We start from the raw sequence: 17,338 nt of genomic DNA, 5'->3' as shown, positions 1-17,338 counted from the left end.
CCATTTTAATAAGCTCTTAACAGAGCCATAAATAATCATAAATCAAAACTTTGTTGAGTACCTGGGAACACAGTTTCCATGGACATTATATGCAATTGAATAATCATCCACCCACAGAGAGAGAAATTCCTGCTCTATGATATGATTATTCATACTAATCATGGCTTCTTCTTAAAGGTGAAGCAAATAAAACTTTTTGCTAGGGCTTATTGCAGCTTATATGTTTCAGCATACTGAAACACTCTTAATTACGCCCTTAATTTTTACTCTAGTAGAATTTAAGGACTTCAGATCCATGTGAACAAACAGTGCCTTTACTTTTTTCTTTTTTTTTTTTTTAACTCCACTAGTTTATGCACTGGGCAACTGAAAACAGTGTTTTTCCTTTGAGAAATTATGAAAAAACTATTAACTATTTTTGCTTCAATTGAAGTCTGCAGGTGGTTGTTTTTGCTCCCTCTAAATGTCTGTGTAGAAGCTTTGATTTTTTTCATAGAAAAGAAACATCTGTTGTTAGTCTAGAACCATTTCTGAGAATAGGAAACGATAAAGGAAATTATCTTCTTCTGCTGGCAGCCCATCAGAGCGAGGCAGATTATGCTTTTCAGAACAGACTGCAAGCCCTTTGCCCCAGTCACCCAACTTTCTGAGGATTAAAGTGTAATTAACTTGCTTTGTACACTTTGCATAAGTTCCATCATGGCCTGTGCTTTGCAAAGTAACAAAGCAAAGATGGAAGTAGACAATTCATCTCCCCTGACCCAAGCTGCTATTCTGCATTGCTGAACAAGTTCTGCTGTCTCTGCCACTCACCTAACTTTTGGATGTATAGAAGCCACACAGATGCAGAAGCCAATATCTATGTACAAATGCAGAAGGCTATAATTTGTGAGAACTAAAATACCAGTGCAATTTTAAATTTGGATGAAATCATTCTCACTTTCTCATATTATTTCTAGCATTAATAATATGATTATTAATATCAGTAAAATGTGTAGAATTTCCCTATCCTATTTCCTTATTTCTAGAGCTGATTTACAATATACTCAATGGAATTCATGCCTATGTAAGTACACTAGAAGCAAAGCTAAAAGAAAATAATTACATTTTCAGAGTCAAAGAGATTGGAAATGCTAGATTTGCTACAACCCCAATGCACTAAAAATTCTGCCCAGTTGTACACTGACATTGTGGTCTCTGTGCAACAGGATCATGCAATTAAATGGCAGTGGCATTTAACCATTGCTTTCAAATATTCAAATGCATTAACATTTTCCCAAAGTACAAACTCCCATTTTAAAATACAAAAACAGTCTTCCTCCCTCCATATGGCATGTAATTGTAGAAAGATGGTCTTACTGCATCTTCACAGAACTCTTCCCCCAAAGCTGCCTTGCTGCAGTTTGAATGACTAAAGCAATGACATTAATGAGAAATCTCAGTTTGGGCTGTTACATCTCAAAGAGGGAAGCCAGTGGATCCGTGTTTATATCAGGGGGTTTCAGAATCCTGGACCAATCCTTGGTTTTGTCAGCAGTGAAGGCATTTGTTCTACAGTGGGGCAGATGGGAAAGGAACTCAAACCCCTCTTTTCCCTTCTTATCAACAAGTGAATTCCTCTTTGGTATCCAAACACAGTGTGTGTGCTGCCTAATGGCTGAGACATTTCTGTTTGGTTGGCACAATACCAGCCCTTTTCCCTCAGGAGAACAAGTCACAGCAGGAAAGGAAAAAAAGGATTTTAAAGAATTTGCAATTCGGCTAAACCTGAAAGGAATTTCAGGGATTAAAAAAAAAAAAAAAAAAAAAAAAGCACTGTATAAACTGGGAGCTTTGTCCTTGCCAGTGTGAGAGGCTCTGCAAACTCAAGGGGGAATCATAAGAGGTTCTCCAAAAATAAAAAAGGTTGTCATTATTTTTCTTACTGCAAAATATCTGGCAACCATAATGCATACTACCAGCTCCTCTGTAATGTCAGTATATTCAGGCTGCATGCATAATACTTCCCTGTCAGGAAACAGAGGAATATCAGATTGCAGATTTGTGGGTACAAAACCCCTGTATCTGTGTTCTAGACCAGAAAACACTAGCAAGATGGCAATTTTGCTGACAAATCCCTGGATGCATCCAATATTTTCAATATATACCTACTTATATAAATATATATATATATATATATATATATATATATATATATATATATATATATAATTAATTCATCATTGGGTTGTCTTGTATGTTATCCAGTACGTGAGGAATAGTGATTTTAGTAGAGATAGTTTTTAAGTTATGTTAATGTTAAAGACTGCATTTTCTCTGTTGATTTGAAGACCAGCAAACCTAGATTAGAAATATTGATAAATGGTTTTCAAGTGGTTTTAGTCTATCAAATCCTAAACATTTTCCAGCAGAGGACAGATCCTGGCACCACACAGACAGGTTTTACAAGAGGTAATAGAGTTTTTACCTGACTGTAAAAATAGTTCAGAGGAGCCTTCCTTGAAGACCCTGCTCTAGAATGACCTGCTGAATTACAAAGCCTAAATAATTTCATCCCAAGACATATGCTTCAAGTTCATAACCTCTAGATATGCTTCATAAGATTACACAAAAAGAAGCTTGGAATTCAGGTATTTCAGTGATGGAGAATTATCCATAAACTTGACAAAGCTGCTTCCATAATTCATTATTGTCAAAACCATGTCTGCTCCATTGTTTGAATCTCTTTAGCATTGACTTCAACTCACTGCATTTCTTTTGTTTTGTGTGAGAGACTAATAGCCCTCTGCTATCAGATAACCTTTGACTACACAGATACCTTAGAAAGGCCATGATCAATTTACCTGTCAACCTTTTCTATGTCAAATAAAACAAATCAATCATCTGAATACTTTTTCTAAAAGCTACCACTTCAGATTTAAGATTTTTCTTCTCCAAACTCTTTCCAAGTCAATCAGGTCTTTGGCAAAGCACCAAGAAATACCAGAGCTGGAATCAGTAATCTAGCAGTGGTCCTACAGGCTATTCCTATGCTGCCAAATAAAAGCCAGAGACCAAACTTCACACAGTCCCACCACTTCGCTCACACCAACACAGCTTAACATTATATGTTTAGTTCAGATCTGGCTTCAAAATAGTTTGTGGGGGTGGTCTGAAACTCTTCTGTGATGTCAGTACCTTCTCTTCTACTAGATGTCCTTCTGACTTCTGTTTTCAGGCTTTTGCTTATGTACCTCTGACTAATTTACCTTTCACAGGACTGGACACTCCCAAGCTATAATGTGCTTCACAGGGAAAATGATAGTACAACAGGCTCCAAGCTCTTCAGGCCCTCCAGGAAAATTCTTTTTCAAAATATTTGCCCTTTGATTTAAAGTATAGTCAACTGCATTTGGATGTGTGAATGGGGTTGTCTTTCAGCACAAAAGAGAACTCTTGGCAGATGGGCTTAAGCTGGTTGCAAGAATCCTCCTTTGCTCCAACCCTTGACCTAAGCTCATAAAAAAAGAATTAATCCCACCCTGTAAATGGCTGTTGCTCTAAGAATGCAATCTGTGCTTCAGTGTCAGATGCAAGGTCTAATACTAGAATTAATACTGTGGGATTGTTGACAATTGGTATCAACATGTATTGGTTGCAAATTTAAGCACTCTGTATTTAGGAAGTTCACAATGAATGCTCAGTGGACCATCAACATAAAAATCACTACTGAACTAGTGCTAGTTTTCAGTTAAAAATGTTTAGTACTCACTCTGCTAAAAGAAAAATACAATTGCAAAGCCTTTCAGAGAATCACAGAATAGTTTGGGTAGGAAGAGACCTTTAAAGCTCATCTAATAGCAATGAACATCTTCAGCCAGACCAGGCTGCTCAGAGTCCTGTCCAACCTGACCTTGAGTGTTTCCAGGGATGGGGCACCTACCACCTTTCTGTGCAGTCTGTTTCAGTGTTTTACCACCCTCATTGTAAAAAACTTCTTCCTTTTATCTAACCTAAAGTAAAACTCTTTTTACTTTAAAACCTTGTCCTATCACAACAGGCCTTGCTAAAAGTTTTGTCCCTATCTTTCTTATAGGCCCCTTTAGGTATTGGATGGCCCCAGTCTGGTTTCCATGGAGTCTTCTCCTCTCCAGGCTAAACAACCCCAGCTATCTCAGCCTGTCTTCATAGGAATGGTGCCCCATCTCTCTGGTCATCTTTGTGGCCCTTCTCTGGACTTGCTCCAAGGGATCCATGTTTTTCTCTGCTGATGAGGACTCCACAGCTGGATGCAGCACTTCAGGTGGGGTCTCACCTGAGCAGAGCAGAGCAGAGGGGCAGATCACCTCCCCTGACCTGCTGGACGTGCTGCTTTTGATGCTTTTTATGGTATATGCTATGCCATGCTATTGCATTAATGAGTCATACAGGATGGAAATGGAATTAAAAGTAATTAGGTGCAATTTTGTCTCATGTGGCAACATGGAGAACACAAAATGCATGTAGTGTTGTTCTCCAGAGAATCTACCTAATTTAATTCCAGTGAGAAATTATTCTTTGAGTTGTGTTAGACATGGAATAAAACTATTTGCTTTTTTCTTCAATGGGAAGGCCAACAGGCTTGCTCAGAACATTTTCAAATGGCGTTTTAGAGGATCTGGCCTGCAGTGTGCAAGACTGTGGCCTGTGCTATGGGCCATGGGCATATGAAGCCACCTTGTAGTAAAATGCAGCGGTGGCCAGCAAAGCTGCAAGTCCTTGCAGCCACCCAGCTGGGCCACCCCTGCTGCTGTCCTTGCCGGAGCGTCTGGAACCTGCATGAGAAGCTCCAGAGATGGGAAGGGGATTGACATCCTTGGCCACTGCACATGGAAACACCGCATGTGGCTGCCGGCTCCTGAGGGCACACACAGCAGCGCCGGCATCTTCTGGCCCAGGCCTCGGGGAGCAGCTGGGAGCCCTCAGTCACTGCTGGGAGCCCTCAGTCACTGCTGGGAGCCCTCAGTCACTGCTGGGAGCCCATAGATCACTGCTGGGAGCCCTCAGTCACTGCTGGGAGCCCTCAGTCACTGCTGGGAGCCCTCAGTCACTGCTGGGAGCCCTCAGCCACTGCTGGGAGCCCTCAGTCACTGCTGGGAGCCCTCAGTCACTGCTGGGAGCCCATAGATCACTGCTGGGAACCCTCAGCCACTGCTGGGAGCCCACAGTCACTGCTGGGAGCCCTCAGCCACTGCTGGGAACCCATAGATCACTGCTGGGAACCCTCAGCCACTGCTGGGAGCCCACAGTCACTGCTGGGAGCCCTCAGCCACTGCTGGGAACCCATAGATCACTGCTGGGAACCCTCAGCCACTGCTGGGAACCCATAGATCACTGCTGGGAGCCCATAGATCACTGCTGGGAGCCCTCAGTCACTGCTGGGAGCCCATAGATCACTGCTGGGAACCCTCAGTCACTGCTGGGAGCCCTCAGCCACTGCTGGGAGCCCTCAGCCACTGCTGGGAACCCATAGATCACTGCTGGGAGCCCATAGATCACTGCTGGGAGCCCTCAGTCACTGCTGGGAACCCATAGATCACTGCTGGGAGCCCTCAGCCACTGCTGGGAGCCCATAGATCACTGCTGGGAACCCATAGATCACTGCTGGGAGCCCTCAGCCACTGCTGGGAGCCCATAGATCACTGCTGGGAGCCCTCAGCCACTGCTGAGAGCCCACAGTCACTGCTGGGAGCCCTCAGTCACTGCTGGGAGCCCATAGATCACTGCTGGGAGCCCTCAGTCACTGCTGGGAGCCCTCAGCCACTGCTGGGAGCCCTCAGCCACTGCTGGGAACCCATAGATCACTGCTGGGAACCCTCAGCCACTGCTGGGAGCCCACAGTCACTGCTGGGAGCCCTCAGCCACTGCTGGGAACCCATAGATCACTGCTGGGAACCCTCAGCCACTGCTGGGAACCCATAGATCACTGCTGGGAGCCCATAGATCACTGCTGGGAGCCCTCAGTCACTGCTGGGAGCCCATAGATCACTGCTGGGAACCCTCAGTCACTGCTGGGAGCCCTCAGCCACTGCTGGGAGCCCTCAGCCACTGCTGGGAACCCATAGATCACTGCTGGGAGCCCATAGATCACTGCTGGGAGCCCTCAGTCACTGCTGGGAACCCATAGATCACTGCTGGGAGCCCTCAGCCACTGCTGGGAGCCCATAGATCACTGCTGGGAACCCATAGATCACTGCTGGGAGCCCTCAGCCACTGCTGGGAGCCCATAGATCACTGCTGGGAGCCCTCAGCCACTGCTGAGAGCCCACAGTCACTGCTGGGAGCCCTCAGTCACTGCTGGGAGCCCTCGGTCACTGCTGGGAGCCCATAGATCACTGCTGGGAACCCTCAGTCACTGCTGGGAGCCCTCGGTCACTGCTGGGAGCCCTCAGACACTGCTGGGAGCCCATAGATCACTGCTGGGAGCCCTCAGACACTGCTGGGAGCCCATAGATCACTGCTGGGAGCCCTCAGCCACTGCTGGGAGCCCATAGATCACTGCTGGGAGCCCTCAGCCACTTCTGGGAGCCCATAGATCACTGCTGGGAGCCCTCAGTCGCTGCTGGGAGCCCTCAGCCACTGCTGGGAGCCCTCAGCCACTGCTGAACCGAGGTCTCTGCCGAGGTACCACTCTTAACACAGAAATCTGCAGATCTTCATCACATAGAACATGTTTATAATGTAGCTATTTGTTCACTAGGTTGGGGCTGTCAACTTTACATTGCTTAATACAGCAGCTTTGGAGTTCTACCAACCAGAGCTCAATCTGCATGAGCATTCCCCAGATCAAAGACCCCATGTTCCCATCACCTTGTCTCTGTGCCTCAGAGAAAGTGAGTTTACATAATGCCCATCTTATCAAATACTATTTAGAGTTAATGTATATAAAGAGAAGGCAAATATTTCAAGTTTAATTTCTAAACTCCCAAACCAGTAGGTAATTACCTAGCTGATATACTTTAGCAGTCCACAAGCTGCACTTACACCATATGGGTGAAGATCTGAATCAAGGAATGTTTCAGTATCCTCTAGTTCAGCTAAGTTCATTCTCAAGTTCATTTCAGGGCTTAGCACCTGATGACATAGTCGTTTTTAATTAATTCCTTCAGCCATCACTATCAAGAGGAAGAAACTAGGTCAGCTGAAAATGAAATTAAATCACTGTTACACAGAAGAGGCTTTGCAGAAGAGGAGAGGAACAACTTAACGCTGATTGGTTTGGTGTGCATTTTAGATGTCACAATGGACAAGCAACTCTGCCTTCCAGAGCACCCAGCTTTTCCTTCACAGAATCACAGAATAAACTCGGTTGGAAAAGGCAATTTCTTCACTTCATACCTGGATTTCTTGCTGTTGGCTATTTTAGCTTCTACCTGGAGCACAACTGCAAAGCTAAAGATCATGTGGCAATGGTCAAGGCTCGCAGTCATGAAGAGGAGGTCATAGCTACTGCAGAGAACGTGTACCTGTGGTGGGACAGGGCATCTCCCTGTGTGGTGGGAGGACATTGTTGAATGATCTCCAACAGAAAAACTGGACTATTCTCATCTGCTAAATAACAAAATGTCTCAAGCAAACACAAATGCACATAAATGCCTTTAATCACCACATTTCTCTGAAATAACATCACTGCACTTTAATTTCAACTTTGATTTATTTTTCTTGATTCTGGTTTGGTTGTTTTTTTCTTTTTAAGGTGAATTATATCTGCATTATTTCTTAAATAAGCTACTGCTATTTTAAATCAAGCTACATTTCCTTCAGTGTTTTTAATTTTATAAATGGTGTGATCCAGAGCTTTCTGTAAAGCAAAGTAAGTCTTAAATAATTTAAGCATCTCTTTTCTGAAATACATCCATTTCCTGGAAGAGTTTTTGTCAATTTCATGCCTTCTTGGGAAGGAGATAAAACAGAGAAAACTATTTTATTATTCTATTCATAGTTTTATAAAAGCAGGAGAAAATGTGCAACAATAATAGTCATCATTCTATTGCAGGCACATACTAAGAAAAATCTGCAATTATGTGATTTGTCCTCTTCACATCCTTTCCAGCTCAAATGAAGCTAAAAATAAAACAAAAAAAGGGGACACATTTCTTATTCCAAATTGATGTGAAAGATGCTGTATTTGTAGTCAGTCTGAAGACTGCTTGGCTTCAGCTACCATTTCTCACAAAAAGTTGATGGCTTTAGGATAGGCACCTGCTCTGACATTGAATTTGTCCTTTCCCTGACTGGAGGCCAGTTTACTCCAACTCTTCAGCAGTTGTGCCCCAAAGGCAGCGGACAAAATGGCAACAGCACAAGCCAGGTCTGAAAAAGGCTGGTACTGCCTGTAGGGAGCAGGCTGAATGATGTGGTGTTGCTGCTCTTCCTGAAGGAAATGAGTTGTGATGCAAAGAGGATGTAACTCTGTGGCAGTGACACCGTAGTCTGCATGGCACATGCTCTTCTGATAAGGCCACACCATTCCTGTAAATTAAACTGGGAGCACACTTACACTATCATCCCTACAGACCTTCCCAGGTGCATTAGTCAGAAAAACTTGGTGATGTACACCTTTACTTCACCTGATCCTATCAAGTTCCTTATTAGAGGAGAATGAGTTGAAGTGAGTGTGATCATGCTGAAATGCAAATTAGTTTTCCAACAAGTGGTGCTAATTAGTATTTCTTTGCTCTGTCATAGGTGAAGGAGACAGCAAGATACAGATATGACAAACAGAACTAAGCCCAAATGTAAACAACTGGTCATGGATTTCCATGAAGCCTGTCATGATGTGACAGAAGCAGGATCATGTTACTGGCTTGTACAACTCCAGCAGTCCTGGGAATGGATGGATGGTGACCAGCCCCTTCTAGCCTCCAGCTCTGCACAGGAGATGCAGTCATATCCAGTCACTGACTTAACCAGATACACAACTGCACTCCAGATTGTGAGATGCTTTTTTCTTGGGTGGGTGCAATGACTTTGTGCCTCGGTGTTCTCCTACTGAAAACACCTAGAAAGGTGTGAGGAGAAATGCCTGTGTCTGTGCTTGAGACTGAGCACACACTGTCCCCTGCCACAGGATGTCACCTCAGAGAAGCTGTGTCTACCCTTAGCAGTGGGGTGCTGTGTCTGCACAGCTGCACTGCAGTTACATCGTGTAAGACTGCACAAGTGCCATCTGAACATTTCCTAATGATCACATTAAAGCGGGACGGAAATAAGTCAGGTTCCTGGGAAATTACAGAATCACAGAATCATCAAGGTTGGAAGAGACCTTCAGGATCATACAGTCCAACCGTCAACCCTAAACCACCTTTACACCATATCCCTAAGTGACATATCCAGATGCCTTCATGGACTGCCAGAAATGGTGACTCTGCCATCTTCCTGGGCAACTTTCTCCAATGCTTAACTACTCTCTCAGTATCCAGTCTGAACCTCTCCTGGCTCAAGTTAAGGCCAGTTCTTCTCAAACTTGCAAGTGGGTCATAGCATAAAAGACTGACCTTCACCTCACTGTAACTTCCTTTCAGATAAATAACCTCTGCTTCTCCAGACTAAACAACCCCAGTTGCCTCAGCCTCTCCAGGACAGGTCCAAAATTTCAACAAGTGTCAGTGGTTTTCCAGGGCACAACCACTGAATGTTCTGGAGCAGGGAATCTAAATAGGAATTTGCTCCCCTCTGCTTTTAAGCAGCTCCCATGGAAAGGCTCCCTGGGCCTTTGCTAATCAGAACAGTTAAACCAGGTGTCATTCAGACAAGTTACAGGGTAAATCCAAGAAAAAGCAAGCCACTTTGGCATCATGCAGGGTCTGTATACCACAAAACATGACTACAATCCAGAGCATTTACCCATGCTCACATTGCACACCTCAGCTGTTTACACCAATAGATGTTTTTTGTCTTGTGCAATGCATATGAAGCTCTGAAACACACATTTGGTTTAAAGCACTCTTCAGTAACACTAAAATATAAATCAGTTTATAACTTTTTGCTCCAGGTGATCTAAAGCCTAATTATTCTGAGGTATTTGCTAACAGAAATTCAATAGGGTCTCACTGATGCCAGTGGAGTTATGCTGCCCCTCAATGAACATAAGCAGGAAGATGAGCAAGCTCGTGGTATTTCATAGCAGAGAGAGGCTTGTATACTATCATGCTGTATTATTTAGCATACTACATCTGACCTCTAATGTCTGTTAACACATATGACTACTTATTTCCTGATGATTTTGGAAATCAAAGCTCAATTAAATCTAGGGTTTAGACTGATTTTTTAGGTATTCTATCACAAAAGATAGAACAGCAAACAACACATTTCTAACATATAAACTAGCATATTCAAATCCCATCAGGTGAGGGTGCTCATCATTGGTTGCATTCCAAATCCGTACTGTGCCCAAAAAGCCTTTGTACAATAGGAAACAAATTCTGGTAGTGGTTGAAATGTCTTCCTTTTCTAAGCAGATACACCTCTTAGCATGCCTTTCATGACATCATTTTATATCACCTTTCTATTTGGAATCTCCACCAAGATCTATCAAAACCCCAATATACTGCTAAACATAAACCAAAAGAAAATATTTTCCTGCTAGAAATGACATAAATAATCAAAATTGAAAGATGACAAAATCACTGCACTTACTATGTGTCGTGCTGCGAACACCCCGTCAACTATTGCACAACAGAAGGCTGCTACAACACCAAAGCTGATAAACACAATGGAGGCCACCAGCTGAGAAGAGAAAAACAGATTGAGCAACCTTTTCAGTATAATTCCTTGAGTAAAACAATTACATCCGTTTTTCTAGTATTCTGAAACGATGGTTCTTACTGCTGTAATTCACTTTAGATCAGTGTGTCAGGATGACAGTCATACACTGGTAAAAAGGCAGAAATTCTTGATGCTTGATGAGTTGACAGACCATCAAGCCTACTAGAAAAGTTTTAATCTTTCACAAGAAAATTAGGTCAGCTTCAAGAGTTAAATTCAATGGTGGTTTCTTTCAAATCAACTTACTTAATAAAACAGCAGTGCTTCCACAGGGACATGGTAAAAAGTAATCTTCCTGTTGGCTTACATAAATCTTTGGAGCTTTACTACATGGTATTTCACATCAATAGATAAAGGCATCTGTAGTAAGTTAATAACTAGCCTGTGAATGATCAGAAATCTTTAATCATCCCAAATAGCTTAGGCCACAACAAAATCAGAGATTCAGAGGACTGGTACCAGTGGAAGGGCTGGGGTGTGCTGCCTTGGCCCCCACCCTTGTTGGAGTTTCCAACCTGGCCCTCAGTCTGAGTGGACAGAGCAGAGCACAGCAGAGCTCAGTGAGTGTCCCAGCTGCAGCACAGACAGCACAATGTCTTCATCAACCTACTAGCCATAGCTTCAGACCTCCTTCCACCACCCAAACTGCTTCATTCATTAAGCACTATTAATTCTCTCTCAACAGGACTGCACATGGTGCACTGCTGGAGCACAGCTCTGGCACAAGCAGTGGTGGTATGGTGGGCTTGGGGGAAAAGGCTGTGGAGGTTGGGCATGCTGAGCCCCCTGCTCTCTGTGCTGCAGCTCTGACAGCAACTGCAGGGCTAGAACAACCCCAGACACCATGAGCTCTTGCCCAATTCACTCTGGAGAGAGCAACAGGACTTGAAAAGAATGTGGAATGCATCTCCACCAGGGACCAGTCAGTGCGCTGCTGGCACACACTTCTGAGGTGACACTGGCTTCTTCTGAGGTCACATCTGAAGGGTGCAGTGCTGTGAGCCAGGTGAGACAAAGCCCTGAAAGGCCAACTGTACACTTGGCAAGGCACTCCCCTGGGTTTGCTAGCCCCAGTGCCATCAGATGAGGGAGAGAACCTGACACTCCTTCCTCTCCCAGATTAGAGGATTTTGTGATGTTGAGGACTCTGCACCCTGAGTTTGAAGGAGTGGGTTCCTGCAGGGTATAAGGTGAACCTAATGTGCACTATCTGGCTGTGCTTTTTAACATAATGTAATGCATACTACTCAAGTCTCTGGCATTTCTCAGGCAAAGTCCCAAGAGGAACCCTTTGAAACATCCTATATGTTGATTTTAATTTACAACAGTATTAAGTTATAGTTAATAACAACAACAGATTAAAAAAACATCTTGAAAACTGACAGAACAGCATTCTATTTTTGATAGGGCACATGGAAAAGGGATTCAGTTAAGAATGTGGAACTTTTTTGTTATTTACTAGTTATTAAATGCTCCTTCACAGCATGTATTCCTGAAATGCCTAGATACAGATTACAAAAATTGTATCCATACAGTTCATATATCCTTTTGCCTATATAAAATCTGCATTACCTAGATGCCATTTTCACAAATTTGTAAAGCATCACTAACTCACTTGAAAAACGGACTCTTTAGCTTGTGTTAGGTTAAGAATAGTACAATGTGAATCCTCCCAGGGGATGCAGCATTGTTGATTTTCTCAAAAATATTTATATTGGGCAGGTAAGAAACTACAATCATATAAGCCCACAGCTTGGATGCACAGATCAAAGCAGTATCACCCACGTGGAGGTAAGAGCTCTTGGAGAATTCACAAAAAGTACAGCTTAAAAGCAGAAGAATCACAATGCTTTCTGACACACTCCTTTAATCTCCCCTTAGGTCATGTCTCATGCAATCAGAGATGAACCAGCACTGCCATAGGGATTGCTGTGGAATTGGAATCCTCAGCATGGGGAGAAAGGGGCACACACAAATGTGGCTGAGGTAGATGGTACTGGCTGATCTTGGGAGCTTGCTGCATTCCCCCTGCAGCCAGCTCCCTCTTGCTGAAACCCTAGGAAAACACTGTTGGCTGCATCACTCTTCAATCTCTGCCATCCCGTGGCTCTCCAGGGTGGAAGGTCATGTCCCATGAATCTGGTTGTCTAAAGATCTTGGCATGCAATTCATCAGATTGAGAAGGCTGTGGATTCCTATCACTGCAGGGTAGAGGGCTGTGCTGCCCTGTGGCAGCTGCGTTTGCTGTAGATCCTGGTCTCTTTATTTGAAAAAGCAGCAGTGTTTAAAAGTTCTGATTAAGCCATTATTGTCTGATACCTCTATCTTGTTTTTCAAGTCATAGTAGTCAATCAAATAATTACTGGGCTAAGCCAGGTGTTTCCAAATTGCCTGAGCTCAAGATGAATTTACCGGAAGCTGACCTCAAGGTGGCTTTTCATTTCACACATGAACAATTTATTGATGATCTACAATCCCCAAACCAACATTTTCCACTCATTGAGATAGCTTAAATCACCTAATGTGTGTGCTGGCCTTTCAGTTTCACCATATAGCCTTAGGAGACCACAAAAAAAGGTGCAATAAATCACAGTATAGAAAGGAGCTACAGAAAAAAGCTGAGGAGATTTGCACTCCTCAGTCATGTTTGAGATCATCTATGCTTCCAAGGAATTGTGTGCAAATCAAAGGTCTACAGCCAGAGCCTGCTGTTCTTATCCATAATTACTAGCAACTACTTCAGTGAGCAGTCCCTTTAGAATCAATTTCATTTCTTGACTGAAGTAATATTTATCATGATGCCAAAGTGGCAGAACATGACACTGAGAGCTTTTTATGACTGAAACTACATTTGAACAAAAGAAGTGACAGTACAAGAGCACCACTAAAAAATTCCTTAAAATAAAATTATAGATTTATATTCTCTCTCAAATCTCTCACTGCTTATTAAGAATGTGAAAAACATAAAAAACCAAGTACAAAATTAATTATTTCAGAAAATTGCCAGGACAACCAAATGAAGAGCTGTTGTAAATTCAAAAGCTAATTTTCCAGAGTAGTAGGTGATTGGTGGAGCAGTGAGTTCACAAGCTTAGGACTGTTTAGACACCACTAAAAAATTCCTTAAAATAAAATTATAGATTTATATTCTCTCTCAAATCTCTCACTGCTTATTAAGAATGTGAAAAACATAAAAAACCAAGTACAAAATTAATTATTTCAGAAAATTGCCAGGACAACCAAATGAAGAGCTGTTGTAAATTCAAAAGCTAATTTTCCAGAGTAGTAGGTGATTGGTGGAGCAGTGAGTTCACAAGCTTAGGACTGTCTAGAAAGAGAAGAAATGCAGCTCATTTAAAGACAGAGAATGTTTGCTGACAGGTATAAGAAATAACACTTTAAAGAAAATAAATACTGATCCATCACATCATCTTATCTCCATTTTCAACAGCATTATGTTTTGTCAGGACAGCTATTCATTATTTATAGCAATATATTTGAACAGTTATTCAAGAAACAGTTTTGCTCTTGCTATTCCATTGATGTGCAGCCAGGCTTCTCTACAGCTGTTGTCATCAGAACATGTTTACTCCTGGCTCTTGTATAGAATACAATAATCTGATTATTTACAAGGGAGCCATAAAACCAGCTATTTAACACTGAAAACTGTACTGTGTGGGCCTAACAATCAAACTCAAAAGGCAGTTGTTTAACAGAGAGGTTTTAGCAAAAGGGAGAACAAAACAGCACATGGAATGAGGGAGTTTTGTACACAGTTTTAACTAAAGAGCTGTAATCTATCTTCAGCTGTGTCACAGAACTATGAAAATGCTCTAAAAAGTAAAACTAGTGAAAGGCTGGACTGCTAAATTCTTGCATGCTGCCTTCTTTCAGAAAAGACTTGCATTTTCTTTCAGAATTCAGCTGTCTTGGAGAACCTCCTGTCCTTCAGCAGGCATACAACACCAACTGCCTGCACTATCACCCTCCTGCACAAGTGAGACTAGTGAAGGCAACAGGGGACACACAGTGGCCAGAGATGCTGGTCACAGACTCTTGTTCAGCTGCCAGAAATGCACCTGGCACAGGGAGTTGGGAGCTGCGTATCCCACAAGGATTCCCATAAGAGTTGGCCAGAGAGCAGACCCAAGTGGATTTTGAGTTTGATGAGGCCAGCCCAGCCACAGGCACACTCTCATGTGCACACTGCACACAAACACGCACCTCAGGTCCCCAGGCACTCTCTGTGCTGAATGACACACCGATGGTGCCACATCCCTGGTGTGACACAGAGACCTGCAGCCAACGTTTGCCAGCAGACCCACAGAAAACCACGTTGCTCCTCAGCAGAAGCACAGGCTGGCTACAGGCTGGCACCTCTCTGGCTGTTTCCAACAGCCCTGTGGAATACTTCTGGAAGCTAGCTAGACTCTCAATTCTGGCACATCCCTGGTTTCCTTATGATTCTAATTTAGCCTCTACCAAAGAGCACAATTTCTCAGGTAATGACAGTCATTTCTAGCACCAGATGCTGCATGGGATGCTTCATTCTCTTGATCTAGACCAAGTAGATTTGAGACTGAAAAATGCATGGATTTTTGTTTTCAAAATCACCTCGGTACTGGATGCAAGTTGCATTACATCTAACTTTCCTCACACTAAATGGCTACTTCTGCATTGCACAGCCTCCAATGTCTCCAAGCACTGAGCTGTTCATCAAGCCTCCCTGGGATTCTTTTCCAGGCAGAGAAGAAATCAGAATTATCCTGACTGATTTAAATTGACAACCACTGCCACTCAATATTTTTTGCTCTAGGAAGTCAAGTCTTTGCAAAAGGGGGTGTAAATGTTATGCCACAGGTTTGTAAAGTCCTTTTTTATTCCTACACAGGTTCAAGTATTTGGAAAATAAATGCATGGGGCAGTTTGTTTAGCCTGCCCCTAACATTATATTTCTCAAATTACAGTTTAATTCTGTGGTCCTTTTTACTGGTTGGATTTCCCCATGTCCCTAAGATCAGAATTGTAGTCTTAAATAAATCTGCTGCACTTTTTCAATGGGGATGATGATGATGATGTAAGAGTAGAAGTTTACAAAAACTCATATCACAAATCCAAAACAGAGAATGATTTTTCACCCTGGTGCAACCAGGGAGCTGGAACAACCAATCTCAGGAGCTGCATCTGTTACCATGGTACCTCAGCAGGTCTATAGATTAATAGCCTGCAAAATTAAGACAATTAAACTCATTGCAATGCATTGTATTTCAGATGCTGCTGTCAACTAAGCACTGCGTGTCTTGTGAAATGGGCCTGTATATAACTACTTTAATCGTGAATTAATTTTCTCTAATTTGGAATGCCCTTCTCACACAACAGCCAATTCTTTTTCCTGCCCTTAGGATGGATGTTTTGCTGCTGTGATGAAAATGAAGCACAAGCAAGACTCCTACAGTTTTCACAACTGAGATAATTAGGAGGTTTCTCACTAACCAGGTAATATGCTCCACAATTTATGGCCTGACAACATATTCTTTCCATAGGCTGGTTCTTAAATAATGGCATGGCTGTAATTGAGGCTCTGCTGGAGGGTTGTCACACCACAGGAGATGGGATCACATCATGTTCATTATTCATTAATGCCAACTCCAGTCATAGCTGTGCACTGGTTACAATCACAAGAATTCATAATGGTGAAAGACTTTCATGACTGCCCAAACTATGTATTCTAGTTCCTAAAGGAACCCTACAAAAAATCTGGAGACTTTTATATGGGCCATGTAGTGAGAGGACAAGGGGGAATGGCTTCAAACTGAAAAAGGGAAGATTTAGATTGGGTATTAGGAAGAAATGCCTTACTGTGAAGGTGGTGAGGCACTGGAATAGGTTGCCCAGAAAACCTGTGGATGTCACATCCCTGGAACTGTCCAAGGCCAGGCTGGATGGGGTTTGAGCAACTTGGCCTAGCAGAAGGTATGCCTGTCCATGGCAGGGGGGCTGGAACTAGGTCATCTTTTTAAGGTCCTTCCTAACCTAACCCATCCTGTGATTCCATGATTGTGTTGTCATATGTTTAGATTAAGTCTCATCCTTAGATCAAGTGACCAAGTTAGAAACCTATGGCCTTTTCACAGTACTATCACTGCTGAATTCAGCAAGTCCAGTCATATTGTTCAATATTATCAGCAAAACCAAAGATCTTCAATTCAGATTTCCTTCCCTCTCTCTGTTGTAAATAGCACCTCAGGGTATAGACTTGAGCCTGTGTGATTGCTTGCTCACTGCCAACTCAAAGGGCATCTTTTTCTCCAATCCTTTGGTTCCCTGCTGTCCAGCCCTTTCTCCTGCTCTCTGTCCCAAAGGGCTGCATCCCTTCATCCCTGCCCACCCAAACACACAGGAAGCCAGTGAAATTCACTCCACAGACAGAAACTACTTATTCCCTCAAATGAGTTAAATCAGAAGACTGCAGAGAGAGATGAGCACTAGATTCAGTGCAAATGAAAAGGTGACACCATGTCGCCATGAAAGAAGGGAAGGAGGCAGAAGTGCT

The 17,338-nt window shown here is 43.0% G+C and overlaps 1 protein-coding gene across 1 annotated transcript in view; it reads right to left on the bottom strand.

Moving 5' to 3' along the window:
• TMEM255B (transmembrane protein 255B) overlaps window positions 1-17,338 on the bottom strand; it is a 68,340-nt gene that overhangs the window by 28,234 nt on the left and 22,768 nt on the right. Inside the window, exon 4 of the mRNA XM_036406530.2 lies at window positions 10,657-10,746. Within this exon, the coding sequence (XP_036262423.1) occupies window positions 10,657-10,746 (90 nt within the window). The remainder of the gene's footprint in view (window positions 1-10,656; window positions 10,747-17,338) is intronic.

This window comes from Molothrus ater, chromosome 2 (assembly GCF_012460135.2).
Source record: "Molothrus ater isolate BHLD 08-10-18 breed brown headed cowbird chromosome 2, BPBGC_Mater_1.1, whole genome shotgun sequence".
In the NCBI taxonomy this organism is placed as follows: domain Eukaryota; kingdom Metazoa; phylum Chordata; class Aves; order Passeriformes; family Icteridae; genus Molothrus; species Molothrus ater.
Note: the sequence above shows the minus strand (reverse complement) of the source record. Positions and strands in the feature narration are given on the sequence as shown.